We start from the raw sequence: 16,244 nt of genomic DNA on the forward strand, positions 1-16,244 counted from the left end.
AATGGTCTGCACCTATATAAAGCTTTTCTACCTAGTGGTACCCAAAGTGGTATACACTGCTTCTCATTCACCCATTCACACTCACAATCTCACACACACACTGCTGCTTTGCAGCTGGCCTACACTCACTGGGAGCAACTAAGTTGGGGTCCAGTGTCTTGCTCAAGGACATTTTGACATGTGACCGGAGGAACCGGGGATCAAACCAACAACCCTGGGCTTTTTGGATGACTGCTCTCCCTCCTGCACCACAGTCACCCCTAATGCAGAACAAATACTTGAAATTCTCTGACTGGTAAAAAAGAAAAAGGCTCACTCCAAAACATTTAGAGGCCAATATTCATACAGTATTGCAGTGCTCAAAGGATGCTTCCACTGTACCTCTCCACATAAAGTAGGTTTATAGTATATTTACAATATCTGAGTATCTTAATTGATTTACAAGTATTAGCAAAACATTTTCTACTGTTTTGTCCTCATCCCTAAATGGTTTGTCTATATGCACAGAGACAAAGAACATGCCATTCAACAAATTCTTCTCCTGCAGGAAAATGCAGTTATTATAAATTATTCCAAGACAATGTTTGCAACAGAGTTAAAATTTACAGTGCGGGAGTGACAATAATTGCAGTTTCTTTTTAAATCTGTGGACTCCCCTGTGATAGTATAATGAAGATGAATGGCCCACCTGCACACTGAGAATACTTTATGACTGTAGAGTTGCCCTCATATATTAGCAAAAAGCAGGAATTAGGGTGTTTGCATGCGATTCGTCTCCTGGCTGCCAGGCATTATCACACATCCTACTGTGCTCCGCAGCCAGAGAGAGGAAAATCTGAAACACCACCCCTCACCATCACATTTGAACTGGGTTTTGAGGTGATTTCTTTAACATAAACATAATAAATTTGTATTTGAATGGACCTCTTAATGTTTGAGTTGATTTGATAATACAAGGTGGATGTTTTAGTTTTTATTCTTAAAATGAAACTGTAATTTATATTTCAAATTAGTTGGATCTTTTTTTGTTTTCTTTCTAGTTTTATTGTAACTGCTCACCAAGAGTACCATGACATGACGTCAGTGAGCAGAAACAGGTTAGGAATAGACCCTCCCAACTGGGTTTCATAATGAGGTGCCTGTAGAGTTGGCAGGAGACAGGGGGGCAATTTAGACAGCAGGAAATGGAAGGACCTTCCCCCCTGAGTTTAAACAACACTTCCCTAATCTGTCACACCCTCACATCTCTGTCTGCCTCACAAGAACTGTTCTCCTTTCTTTCCCTTACATTGGGCTTTGCTGTGGCTATTTCTCTTTGAGATCCATTATTTTTCTTCTCAACCTTGATTTGACCTCCCTCTCTTTTCTTTATATTTATCGATCCTGTGTGCTGCATGTCAACTTGAGAGCACAGGATGTCAAATTCATATTCAGCACACATTATTTGCAAATAATGATACTGATACTGTAGGCTACAGATAAAGTGTTTAAATAAAGTACTTAGGTTAATATAACTAATTTCACATATTATCACATATTATAAATTTCTAACCTGCACTGTCACTGATAATCCAAAGGTAACTTTTCAGTATTGCACTTAAACAATATAAGTCTTTACATTACATTTCTTTTTAACAATTTAATGTAGATCATAGAGGTCCCCTAATAAAGTCAATTTTCAAATACGACTCCAATATTGTATTTCTCATGTCTGAAAATGTTGCCATTTTACTTTATTACAAAGGCTACGGGTCTGTAGCTTTAAATGCAAATAAGCTACTGGCCACTTCAAGCACAGTTTTCTGCAAATATAGAGGGAAGAAAAAGCAAAATAGGAAGGACACATTTTTGCATGTTTGTGTGTGTGTACTCATACACAGGAGATATTCTCATGCAAATATATAAACGTTGTCAAAAAGTATAAACGTTTACACAACAGGGGACCTTTTTGAAGTAACATTTAAAAATGTCAAATGACATTGACTCCAGCAGCCCTGCATCCCATCATTGCTTATCCAAGGGATATGTGCATGTAAAAGTAGTGTCTTCTTCATTTGTCCCATGTTTTTATCTACACTTGATAAAGATGTCAGTGTCTAAAGAGGCTGTAAATTATATTAGGCATCTATACGTAGACTTACAGTATGTTGAATGCATTGCACTACAAATGAATTGTAGTATTGTACATTTCAAGAGTTATAGCTTTGGAGCCTAAATAAAGCTGTGAATGAAGCAGGGAACTAATCCAACCAACAACGTGGACTTTCCTATCATTTCATCAAAAGTGCCTCAAATGTTGCCAACTTTAGGACCCAGTTTTACCATTAGGTTGTATTTCTTTTTTCTTTTGTTTTTGACACTATAAACAGAACAGACACTTTTATATCCTGTAGCAAATTCTCATCTACGCAGGCCAAGCAAGTTAGCACAGAATATTAACTACTAATTAGGAGTTGTTTTCTCATTATTGATCATGTGGTTTTAGAAATGATTTCACATAAATTCTTAATTTCTCTTGTGTCAGCTGACAGAAGTACTGTAGAAGCTATCCTGCTGCATTACCTCATTTGCTTTGGGCTTCAAAGATTGTGCAGTCAGAAATGTCAAACTGAGCTGTGTGTACTTTTTGTCTGCTGGCCTGAACAAATCTAAGCATTCCTCTTTTGCCTTTGTCATGCTTTTCTACAATATGCTCTGGCTGTAGGCTTTTACTTAATACAAGATTCATGTAATGGCTTGGGTCTTTATATAAATGTAAGGCGTATGGGGCTCTGACAATTCCGGACACTGGCAACCAACAAGGTTCATTATGATACAGGGCTTTTATTCGCTTTTATACAAACAAGTGGACAAGTGCACACTTTGCACTTCACAGCCACTGCAACTAAATATCCCTCTTCTTTGTACTACTGCATGTTCAAAGTTATTCAGATATACGCTGGCATCTTGTCCATTTATTACTTGCTCAGGGTTTTGTTTGGCCTTTGTGTGGCCCTCCTCAGCTCTCAGTGCCAGTCCAAGCCCGGTAGAAATATGGGAGGGTTGCATCAGGAAGGGGATCTGTCGTAAAAACTGTACCAAATCAACAGGCAGACAATGCTGTGGCGACCCTGAACTCAGGGGGTAAGCGGAAAGGACAAAAAAAAATAAAGTACATACATTACATATACTAGACATTCTAATATAATGGCAATGGAGAGTCTCAATATTGCATATACAATGCAGCTGCAAAAGAGTAGAAAGATATTAAGTTGAAGATTATCATTGATTATAGAGTCCAAGGAAAATTTACCGTTCTCTAGTCTTTGAAGAGATTTGCAGCTTTGAGGTTGTGGGCCCATTAGTGAGGGAGATAAGGTAAGGTATAAATAGCACCTGGTTTCTGGGGTTGCTTTCTAATCAGAAGGTCAGTAGAGCAGCAGCACTGCCGGGGGGTCTGGTTTCTAGAGCAGTGTTCAATATATGAAGATAAGAAAATCCATTTTACTAGAGTGAAAATGAGATGGCAAAAAGAAGGAATGACAGAACAAGTATTTTTTTTTCAAAATGAACATGTCTCTGCAGACACTGAGGCAGTTGCCTTCATGGTTTTTATGTGTTATGTGTCAGGATCCTTTGCATTTTCGTCCTCTGTATTGGAAAACATAGGATAAAATGAAACAGAAAGATCTGTCTTTCTAAAATGGCTGCCACACCAACCACTGTTTTTTTTCATGGGCAGAAGAAGTATGTTATCAAATTTATCAGCTTTCAAAGATATTAATTGTAGAAATATTATAGAATTTCTAGAAGTATATAATATTGAAGAAATATTGTGTTTAGGTTATATTTTGAGGTGTTTTAGTGTCATACATCTTTGCTAGGGCTTTAAATTCTATTCAATTGCCATTGTCCTATTTCATAAAAATGTTTTATTAGCTTTATGCTAATAACATTCTTTTTTCTCTGTATGCAAGATTCCTTCCTACTATGCAAGAACTATGCAAGATGACAATGCCCAAACCCACAAAGACTGGATGTTTTGAGCAGTACAATAATAACAATGTTTTTGAAGAAATCTCTGAACTAAAAAACGAATGAGAAACAAACGAGAGGTGCTGCTCACTGGCGCCAGCCTCAATACCACTCCTGAAGAAATAAAAACATTTTTTGGAGTGGCCATGTTACATGGGTTGCATAAATTGTAAATGATTTATGCTTTCTTTTATTACTTTTATTTGTTCCTCTCTGCAAAATGATAGAAAAGATGATGGATGAAAGACTGTGCTGTGTACTGCAAAGGAAATTCCATTCCAATACTTTTTTGTTCTGGGTCTCAAGAGGAAAAGATCTTCCCACAGCATGAATGTGTTGCGATTGTTGTCTGCTTTAGGACATTGCTCTCTACAGTCGTTTTTGCAAGCTTCAATAGTTTTGCATATATAATTTTGGAGGTCTCAAAATGTGAACCATGTCACTGGTAAAAGTGATAAGAGGAGGTTGATAATTCAGCCTGCATTGATTTGATGCCATTAGGCTTCTGTCAGCTGCTGCTGCTGCCGTTAGCAGGAAGTTTAGGCATTGAAAAAAAAAACTAGAAGTAGTGAGGGTAAACCAAGCATTAATATAACAAATACTGTTTGTAAAATATTAATAATAGGAAGACCCGTTATCTTTGCCAGATAGTCATAACAATATAATCAAACTAATACTTTTCACATTGCATTATAAAGCAGTATATAGTTACATATTCATGCTAATTAACTTATTTGTTGCTAACATCAAATAATATACATGTTGAATTCAATTGAACTTCATATAGTGCCAGTGGACTCAAATATACCTACTGTAGAAGACCCAACAAATCCCCCTTGAGCAAAATTAGGCTTGAAGAATAAAAAAGCTCAGGGTGTGTGGCCATCTTCCTTGATCATTTCAATTACAGGATTGAAAAAACAATTTTTTTTGATGACACAAAAGTTCTGTGTGCCTTATGAAACAGTGATTGTATTGTTCATAGTAACTAACTTCTACATCTATTTTAGTCATTCTCAAAACTATACTACTATATACTAAAGCAATAAATAAATTATTAATTATAATTAGCTAATTGCATATAGGGATCTACCTATTGGGAATCTTGTAAATACTTAAACTAAGACCCAAATTGACAAATAACAAAAATATTCTTTATTCATCTCTATAAGAGGTCCTGATGTATGATCACCACATTACACTCTACTCAAAAACTAAGGAGAAGTTCATGTACTACAACAATAGTATACTGTTAAATACACTGAAATGTTGTTGCTCTGTACTTAAACACACGAAGACAACTGACAGATGTTACATTGAGCTTCCAGCAACCATTTTTATGTGAAAACAATAAAACCAACTCCCCAGGCACCTGTCTTTCAATAAGTTTTAGCAGATGTTGGTGGTTTTGTCCTCAGTCATGAGAAGTAACTTTGATGATTGATCTAATCCATCAGCTCCCTTCCTGTCTAATCACTGCATTCATTTTGGCCTATCAGTGAAAAAACATTATAGAAATCAACTTGCAAAATACTGCATGTGGCAAAAGAGCAATTTTGGCTGATAACACATGCTGTTTTTTTTGGTGTTTTTTTTGTTTTGATGTATAATTAAGTGAGTTTTGACTTTTCACTGATCCTAGTTGAAGCATCCTTTCACACGGCAGGCTGTTAGTTTTGACATTGAATTTCTTCTCACAAAACTCACAGACATGCACCAACTCCTTTATTACAACACATATTATCACCAAAAAAGAAAATCATCTACCTCAACATCTATGGGGTACTCAGGGAATACAGGGAATACCCTCACATTCAATAACAGAAAACAAATGCATAGAATAGTAGGTCTCTATAATGTTAGAAAACCTCTATATTCTGTGCATGTGTGAAGCCATGTGAACCAATTACGAAAATGTCAGTTTACATAAGAACACGGATAATTAATTCATATCAGTAACCACATGGTGTGAAATTGATTTCTGTAGCTTTGCAGACACACACAAGGAAAACAGTAATATACCAAAACATGGAATACATCTTTGCCTATTAAACAGTAGAGGAATAAGGCGAAGATGTGGCCAATTTTCACTGACTTCACATTATGGAGTATGTCATGTTTACTGACTCTGAGGGATAAAGAAAGCTGTTTATTCTGCTATGTACAGGAGTGATATTCTACAGTGGCAGAATGCGGACGCAGTGAATTTTACATTCTCATATCGAAATGTGCCCCATATTAAAGTGCATGTAAATGCATGTAACAAATATCCCAAAAATGGTTAAAAGCTTTCCTCAAATATGATTCACAGTACACAATATCCCTGCTGCATTAATGTTTTTCTGTTGTGTCTAAGGGATAAAAAAAAGATGCCTGTGTTGACTTTAAAGCCTCTCCCCAAACATAAGCTTAAAAATAGTTCAATTCTGTCTAGAGACCATGGTGCTGTAAAATATCTCCAATTTTGAGGAGCTACACTCCAGGGAGGAAGTGAGCACCCAGAGGAAATGGCACTGTTCACTGCCAACTCTCCAATCGGAGGAGACGAAAGGGGACAAAAGGAGAAAGGCTAATCTTCATATAAGATCAAGGGAAATTTCTCATATGTTAATATTATGATTTAAATTCTATTACCCCACACTCACACAAACACCAGAAAGAGACTAGCAGAGCCTTGGGAGCACTATTATTCTCTGTGGGGCTTTTGATGACTTAGCAGTCATTTGGGTGGAAAATAAAACAAGCAGGCAAACAAACAAGGAAGTGCAGTGAATCTGAGACAGTGACCTTCACTGTAAAGGGTCACTGTCTATCTAAAGGTCACTGCACTGTTGCCTTTTAAGGAGGAAGACTTTAGGGAGGAAGAGTAGAGAATGATAATGTCACTAAGGCTTTTGACCAGTTTTATGGAAACTATGTCTACAATATATGTAATAGAATGGATTTGTTTTATTTAACTGTGGCTGTGGACATCAAGGTACCGTTTGCACTGACTACACAGTTTATTGCTCCTAGGCTTACAGAGCTAATCTGCAGCTGAGGATCAGTTCCCACAGGTGCAAAGATTATTATCACTGACTGTTGTAATACTCTTCAGTGACCCTCGCTCATGCTGTGTCATGATCCTGATTGTAAGAAGAGTGCTACTTCTTCTTAACCCTTGACATTTTAAAATCCTTTGCGCCATTTGGTGTTTTGTGAGTGGAAAGCAGCTTTTCTAGATTAGGTTATAAATGCACAATGTGTGTTGTTTAGCAGGTAGTTTAATGTATCCTTTTGAGCAAGATTCTTATCAGGAAACACAAGTAATGCAACATGGAACCTGCTATTGTTCTCAGCATTATTGAAAGCCTTTAAACCTTTGCTATCATAGAAATACACTATCAAAATGCTAATGTCATCATTGTGATTTAGGGCATTAACATGCTAACATGTGCTGTCACCAAACACAAAGTAGCTGAGGCAGATGAGAATGTTTTTATCTAGTTTTGGAGGTTTGTTAGCCGTACTTTGTTATATATGTTTTTTACATGATGGAGACACTAGATAAAAAATTAAGAGGCAATAAAAACTATTTCATTTCATCTCATTGAAGAAGTAATTGTGTGAAGCATTTATCAAAGGATTTGTCCTTTGATATAGCGGTTGAGACATAAAGAGGTGGACCAACTGACCAAGGTTGCCATGAATAAGGCCACACATTAGGCTAGAATCTAATATAGTACAAAATAGATAACTAGCTAATAAACAAACTAAATTTCTCTGTGACATGATATGTGTTCTCCACATATTCTTTTTCTGCCAGTATTTCAGGCTGCATTTTTGCCAGTGTTGGTTTGTTTTCATGTGTTCCTCACGCAGACTAATGAGGGAGCTCACATCATGTACGTGAGCAGTACAGTACCTAATGATGGAAGCTTTGTGCTGTTCGGTGATCAACTTTGAAAGGAATAAGGCTTGTTTGTGACAGCTGCTAGCAGCTGAAATGTTGCCCAGTCATTTACACAGAGCTGAAGGAAAGTCAAACAAAGTATGGAGCGACAGCTGGGTATCTAAGACAAGAATCATCTGCCAGTTCTTCCTCAAAATCTTTTTTAAATTCAACCTTATGTCAACAATTCAAGAACAGCAAAAATAGCCTTTTAAAAATATTCAGTACTGCAATCATACTGCATATGTTTCTATACTCTTGAACTAAATTATACAATATTGTTGCCGGTATATGTTGTTGTGTGATTGTTTCAAAGTGCCGAAAGCTGAGAAAAACTCAGTGGGAATCAGTTTTCCTGGCTCTCGATGGAGAAGGTCATCAAGCCGAGAAGGGAATAGATTCAGCCGAGATCATTCAGAAAAGATTCCTATTTATAGTCAGTCATCAGAATAAAAGTTCCACTGCCATCCCTGCACAGTGTGTGTTATTGCAATATATAAGGATGCAGCATCATTCTGATATTCTGCAACAAAACAACAAAGACATATTTGAAATGTGGGTGTTTGTCAGATACTGAAATTTACATGTACCACACCCAAGTTCCACACAGAGACTTTATTTATTCAATGTACATTGATACACAGCTTGATAGTACCATGCGGGTAAGAAATATGCTTCTGGATGAAATATTCTTGTCAGGATGGAAAGCTCCAGGCTATGTTTCCTAAAAACAACCCTTACTGTAACATCAGCTTTTGTCCCATCTCGTCACACAAATACAGGTAATTTTGGGAAACCCAGTCCTAAGCAGTACAGAAAGACATAGTATGAGGATAAGTACAAAAACATACTCTAACACATTTATGTATGTGGAACATACAGAATGTGTCAAGACAGAAACTAGATGTTGTCGACTCTTTCTGTTAATTATTCATGGATACAGCAGTCAAATGATAAATAACAGCATAATGAAAATTCACAGACATGTCATACGATGTACAGGCTAATGCACCCCCCACCCAGCCACCAAAACCTCACAACCCCTGTTGAGTTCCAATAGGTATGAATTTGTTTACATGCAAATCTCACACCATCGTCACTGTGCCATCACTCCCACCTGCCGTCTCTACACACATTGGCAGAGCAACGTGGCACTCACTAGGACTTTTCATCACGCTTCTTCTTCTGGAACTTCCTGAACTGGGATTGGATGGTGACCGCCGCCTTTGCGGTCTCTGGGTCTTCCATGTCGATGTCGAAGTCCTCCGGGACGTCCGTCTTGGATGCATCTGGAAGGAAAAGCAAAAGATGTTTGTGACCCACAGCAGCGGACAGAGAGTGCTGTGATTCATAGATTTACCACTCAGGAGAATTTATATATCCTAGTTCAGCAAATGTCCCAGAACAGTGTGCATCTAATCATAGCTTAGCAAACACAGACAGCATGAGGTCTATCAATATTTGATGTCTTCCACATGCTGAAGCATACATGGGGCTGTAGTTATAGCAATATCATTAGTTTATCAAGCTCTAACACTTTAATTGTTAGCATGTACATACAGCTCACTGCTTAGTGTAATTACAGAGGATTTCAGGTGTGTACATAATTCGATTCTGTGGTGACAGGTAGAAAACCTTTTTAATGTTAAAAAGTACAAACATACTGTGTTTTTTAAATATACAAACAAGCTAAGCAGCAGTTAGAAGAAAATGATAACCTGATCTGTAACTTTTTCACCTGTACATTATAGGAATAACTTGCCCTAAAATGCAATGTTTATATCCAAGGTCTCATCCAAGGATGCTGGCTGCCTGAGACTTGCTTAAGGGATTGATTGGTCAGTTTTCCATCCATCCATTTATTATCTTACCTGATTATCCTGTACGGGGAGAGGGCTGGGGCCTATCTTGGCTGTCATAGGGCCTTGGTCAATTTTATTAGCAAATATTATACTTTAATGCTTGATGGGATGGGATTATTTTTTATCTTATACATTCAGTAAAAACAACATCATGTATAATAAGTATGCATTTGGTAGGAGAAAAGACACTTTCAAAATACATATAAGGCCCTGGAAAATGTGTGACTACACTGCGACAATGTTTAAAGGTGTGACTATAACATTAAAGAAATACGTTTCCCATGAACTGACCTAAGGGGATTTTTGTTTTACCTCTTTCCATTACCAAGACATGCTGGAATTTATACAGTTTTATAAAGCATGGCTGCAAGTATGGGTATTAGTATAGATATGCACATGTATACATGCATGTACATACAGTACATATCATATGCATCTTTTGTTGCTGTGAAGGCTTATTTACAGAATAATGTTTACATTAATGCTTTGTCATTATTCATGCATTATAATGCCAAAAAATAAAAGCAAAAATCGTACGTATTGATAACAAAAATGTTGTAGTTTAATGCATTATGCATCCTTCCATGAACACTAAATTAGTTAAACATAAGAATATCTGTGATGGATACTACTACTGATGTTTGTCTTTTGATTTAAAATGTGTCATCTGGTGTTAATTCTTTGTTGTAACACAGAACTGTGCTTCTGAAATGACAGTAACACCGCTGAAGGCTGTAATGGAGCACAAATATTCAGTACTTCAAGAGGCAATGACAAGCTAACATTTACCCAGGCAGGTTTCACTGTGGCTCTGATGTCTGCCTGCGACAGCTTATGTCACCAAGAATAAAAGTCTCTATGCTGGTTTTACCTTTTTATGTTTCACAGTAACTAATGATTTCTCTAAAATCATTAGTCACTGTTTTCAGCATGGGGTTTATTCCACTTCCCTGCTGTACAACACAAAGGATTGATCTGCTTGAGTTTGATAAGCACAGCCTACTGTAGAGAAACAAGCATGACAGACACAGACAGAAAGAGAGGCGGATGTGAAGAGAGGAGTAGCAAAACCAGTATAGTGGAGTGGCAACTCATGTATTGACTGTGCAGCTAATCCCCAGGTTCCCATGTGGTTCAACTTGAGTACCTCTCTCTTGCTGTTCATTGAGGAAAACTAACCGCTCTGTCAAGCTGAGCTTTGAGTCCAGTATTAATTGATATTGAATTTTCCAGCACTCCACTCTAATGCGTACTATTTTCATCAAAGCAGCCTTAGCTATTGAGAGGTGCCCTCTGCTGTGTCACCACCAGACATGTTCATAATCTTTGTGTTATATGCTGGTGACTTTTTTTCAGAATGTTATATGGGGCTGAGAATTTTTCATTGTGGAGGCAACTTGTATGGCTTCCAAAATCACAAACAAAGTAGAGTTTTGTTTATGTCAACTACACACATTTATAAGAGTTACTGTCAAAAGTTATTGTGAACCTGTCGAACAATATTTTTTGATTAACTTCTATGTACATAAAATTAATTCAAGCATAATTTGGCCGATCAATAGAAAAACTATATATGTAAGTGTTAAAAATTCATAAAGCAAGAGGTGTTTTAATTCATGCTGTGTATTAATTGTCAGCAGGTTTAGATTTATTTGCCACATACTGAATGTGCGGTACATGTTTTTGTAGTTTAATATTTCAGAGGAATCAAATGCATTAAACTAAAAGAATTTATCAAGCTGGATGCAAGGCTTTGAGTCCTGAGGGCAGATTTTCATCAGTTGTTATAAGACAGGAAGGGCTGAATGTGACAATGACAGATAGTTCTGCTCAGTTTGAAGATTCATCTTTTCCTCAACACACACACACATGCACATCTACACAACGGATTACTAAACCTATTACCTCTGGCAGCACTTCCCTGTTCCCTTTTCTCTGACATCCCTGTCTTCACCTAATGGTAGTGTAATATCTGCTGTCAGAGTGTCATTTTGGATCATCTTAACTGTGCTTCCAGGGAAGGAAAGAAAAAAATGTATTTATGATCCTGGTGTGTGGTACATGTAGTTGCTGGAAACGAAGCTCAAATGCTTTTAGGTTTGAGGCTCAATAGATTCACTTCAATCAGATATGGCTTCCCTGCACGTCACCAACTTTTTCTATAGTTTAGGTGAAACAGATATAAAGGGCAAAATAAGACAATATGATCATCCTTAGGTGGCTGTCTTTCAAAATGTCCTTCAAAAGCTCCTCTGAGGTCTTATTAATTTCACTGCATAAAACCAGTTGAGCCATGACAGGGATTTGTCTGGCTTTTACAATGGCAGTGACAATGGAAATAAATTAGACTGAAATTTGGTATTAAAACACATAAAAACATAGTTTACACAATATAGGACATTAATTTGAGTTTGCTGTGTGTGCTATATGTTTGTTGCTCCACTTTTTGGAGCTGTGACATACTAAGCTGTAGTAGTTCTTTAAAGATGACTTGTGTCACAAGCGTAAATGAATAAACAATCGTAGCTGCTTTGGAGATATCTGTGCGTGTATGTGTGTGTTTGTGTGTTTATTGTTAAATATCAGAGCGTGAAAGTCAGGAAAATACCGACGACCTCTAAGGCCTTAAAACGCCATAGGTGCAGCAAAGCATGAGAAATGCCAAAGTCAATACACAACTACACATGAAGGACTGATTCTATATTGATCGTTACTGTTGGCTTGTTTTTTCACCTTGTGTCAACTTTTATTTTATCTTGGAGAGGAAGCGTCTGTGTAACCTACTTTGATATGGTCACACATTAAAAAAAACAACAGAACTAACAATAAAAACTACAGATGAATACGTGTCCATACAGTGTGTGCATTTATTAACAATATCTACCAGACTAAGACTGATTCCTCATGGCTATAATTGAGTACAGTAAAGCTAATTAAAAAGTGTTTAAAAATGGGTTATGTTCAGTGTAAAAGCTTGTCACAAGCAATTATATAAGGATAACTTTGATCTCTAAGGTGAGCTAATTTAAAATTATCTTTTTGCCTGTTTGAAACGAAGGGGCAGATGCTGTTGATGTAACAGTCTCTAGTTTGTTCTTTAAAAATGCTATAAAATTGATATTTACTACAAAATAGAGCAGTTCCTATCTGTGATATTCTGCATGAAAATCCAGATGATAAATGATCTTAACAAAGGACTTCCAGTGCTGTTGATTAATGTCATTAGGGTTTGCTTGTACTGTACATTATAACAAAACACTGTAGTACGCACATGCATTCCCAGCTGTTGTCGTGTCAGCGAAAATCTGTGTTGCAGTCATCGGGTCAGTGAACATATGAAGCTTATCATCCAAATACACAACACTTAGACTCCAACTAATGTCTATATATGTCAAGTACTGTGTTTAGATACTGTTAATGGTAATTGTTCGTACCTTGAGCATTACTACTGTATATGGGAGTACTTTTTATTCCACTATATATAGCCTGACCTAAGCTGGAGGTCCTAATAATTAAAGCACAGGTCCCTAGGTTTTCTAATCCTCTGATAAACAACAGGCGTCAAAAGGACCTGCGCTTTTTTCAATATTTGGCATTTATTACTCAACATTTAATGAATTTCTAAATCAGGAGTGTATAAGGTAAAGTATACAAAGGGTATAAAATGAAAGTTATAGTAAAGTAATATAAATAATGTCATTGCAAAATTTGCATACCCCTTTATAAAATCTTCTCTAATACTTTGTATGTCCTGCCTTTATGAGCTCCTTCAACATCTTTGAGTAAGCAGTGTGCATATTATTTCAGGTATAATTGTAGTCCATTCTTGACTGCATTTTAATTGTTTCAAGTCTACCAGCTGGTTTGGTACTGCCATTTACAACCTTCTTCTAATCGATCAGGTTTCCACTGACATTTAAAGTCTGGCCCTGTAAGGGCCTTGACAGAACCCTTGGTTTGTTTTTTACCTCAATATCTTATGATCCACTGGCTCTTTTTTTGTTTTTTTTGTCCTTTCGGCTTATCCCATGAGTTCAGAGTCGCCACAGTGGATCATTGTCTGCGTGTTGATTTGGCACAGTTTTTATGCCGGATGCCCTTCCTGACGTAACCCTCCCACATTTCTACTGGGCTTGGACTGCCACTGTGCAGCTGGGGAGGGGAATGGGCTGTTGGGGGTACAGTGTCTTGCCCAGAGACACTTCGATATATAGCAACAACCGGGGAGTGAACCACTGAATCCACTGAACCCTGTGGTCAGTGGACGTCTGCCTTACCAACTGAGCTACAGCCACCAAAACGTCAGTAAGCCTTCACCATGACTTAATATGAGAATGGTGTTTCTCTGCTCACGGGTAGTTATTTAGTTATTTTTACACATACCTGTGTGAAATACAACCACAAGGAGGCACAAGACAGTGTGCCACAACCCAGTGAGGGTTATTAGGGCATCTGACGTAAAACACATGACAAATTAAACATGCGAATCATGACTTCCACACCTAATCTGAATTCCATACTGGATCGGTTGCTGCCCAGGTGAGTTAGAAGAGAAGGAGAAATTCTGGAGTAAAATTGATGAAGTGATTCAGAGCATCCCCAGAGGTGAGAGAGAGGTGATTAGTTCAGATTTCAATGGACATGTTGGTGAAGAGGTGAGAATGTGATGGGCAGGTTTGGTCTTGCTTTGCAAAGAGGATGGAAATGGCTGTAGTGAATACTTTCATCCAGAAGAGGCAGGAACATAGGGTGACATAGGGAGGACTGTATCTTGTGTAAGACGTTGTAATCTGAAAGAGATCAGTAACTGCAAAGTATTGGTAGGGGAGAGTGTAGCCAGACAACACAGGATGGTGGTGTATAAAATGACTCTGGTGGTGAGGAGGATGAAGAAGAGCAGAGAAAAAGTGGTGGAAGTGAAAAGGAAGAACTTTGTTTTCAAAGAGGAGAATGAGACAAGATCTGGATGGTGAGGAGGTGCTTTTAGATGACTGGACAAGTACAGCTAATATGATCAGGGAGACAGGTAGGAGGGTACTCGGTGTGTCATCGGGAAAGAGGAAAATTGAGAAGGAATTCGAGGAAAGAGGAAGTTCGGAAGTGTAAACAGTGAAAGAGGTTAGCTAAGAAGAAGTGGGACACTGAGGGGACTGAATAGAGTAGAGTAGAGATGGTGAATATATCGGTAGAAGGATGTTGAGGTCGGAGCAGCCAGGCAGGAGGTCTAGAGGAAGACCAAAGATGAGATTTATAGATGTAGTGAGAGAGGACATGAAGTTAGTTGGCGTGAGAGAAGAGGATGCACAGGATAGGGTTAGATGGAGGCACATGATTTGCTGTTGCGACCCCTGAAAGGGAAGAGACAAAAGACAAAGAAGAAGAAGAAACATACCTGTGTGAATTCTGACCAAAAATTCAACTTCTCATCAGACCTCACAATTTTGTTCCAAATTTCATTTGGTTTGTTGACTTTCCATTGGCATACAAGTTTTTAGGTTGAGACTGTGCGGAGGGTGATAAATCTACTAATGTTTTTACACCCTCATTACATTTAAATAGGGTGGGAGAGCCACCCCCTATCGCAATGCATTCCAGAATTATGACCTGAATAATAAACACATAGTAGAATTATTACCTTTCTGATGATTTTACCTTAAAAACTTATTATAACCTTGTATAAGTGGCAGAGCTGCTGTGTTGGATTGCATTAGATTGTACCTAATCCTTGCCTGACCATTTTTTATGTGGGTTCTTTACCTGTACAGTAACAGTATTTTGCAGTGTTATTAGTATTTTTCCATTTTTGAACACCAACATCAACAGCGCCTTTCTCCAGTACAGTTTTTATTTTTGGAGAAATGATGCAGCAAAATGAAAAATACCTATTCAACTGTATCTATTTAATAAACATTTAAATTTTTGCTGTTATCCTTACAATAAACTCTTCCTTCCTCCAGCTTCCTTGTTACTGCTGTTATCAGGTAAACAGCATTTGCTGCATCACTGAGGTGCGTGTGCTTGTATCTGCAGTACCCAATTCAAAATGTCTTCTTGTGAATATGAATACATCTCTCTGGGTCCTTGAGCCTGTGAGCAGTTGTCTCTAAAGACTGTGCTCTGCTATGTGCTGGGGGTATGCAGAGTGGGCGACTCTGTCAATAACAGCTTTACTCCCTCCTCACCCACTCACAGAACCCCCCTTCCCCCCCCTAAATGTCTCACGGTATTGAGATACACACTAGAGACACATTGGGAAAGCAGTTTTTCCAGGCATCAAATTAATTGTCAAGGTCAGACAACAAAGGTATGGTGTGTGTGGGTGGTGGGTGTATTGCTGCTGCTGTACCCTTTCTTTCTTTTTTACTAAGTAAGTAGAAGGGTAAACCTGAATCCCAAAGGCAGTGAAAAATTAGTCTCCTGCAACAAGGTGATTCTGC

At 37.8% G+C, this 16,244-nt stretch overlaps 1 protein-coding gene across 1 annotated transcript in view; it reads right to left on the reverse strand.

Moving 5' to 3' along the window:
- Positions 1–8,545: 8,545 nt before the first annotated feature.
- Positions 8,546–16,244, reverse strand: part of pcp4b (Purkinje cell protein 4b) — a 28,505-nt gene continuing 20,806 nt past the window's right edge. The window contains exon 3 of the mRNA XM_067508483.1: positions 8,546–9,234. Coding sequence (XP_067364584.1) covers positions 9,104–9,234 — 131 coding nt within the window. The 3' untranslated portion in view covers positions 8,546–9,103. The remainder of the gene's footprint in view (positions 9,235–16,244) is intronic.

This window comes from Channa argus, chromosome 6 (assembly GCF_033026475.1).
Source record: "Channa argus isolate prfri chromosome 6, Channa argus male v1.0, whole genome shotgun sequence".
Lineage (NCBI taxonomy): Eukaryota > Metazoa > Chordata > Actinopteri > Anabantiformes > Channidae > Channa > Channa argus.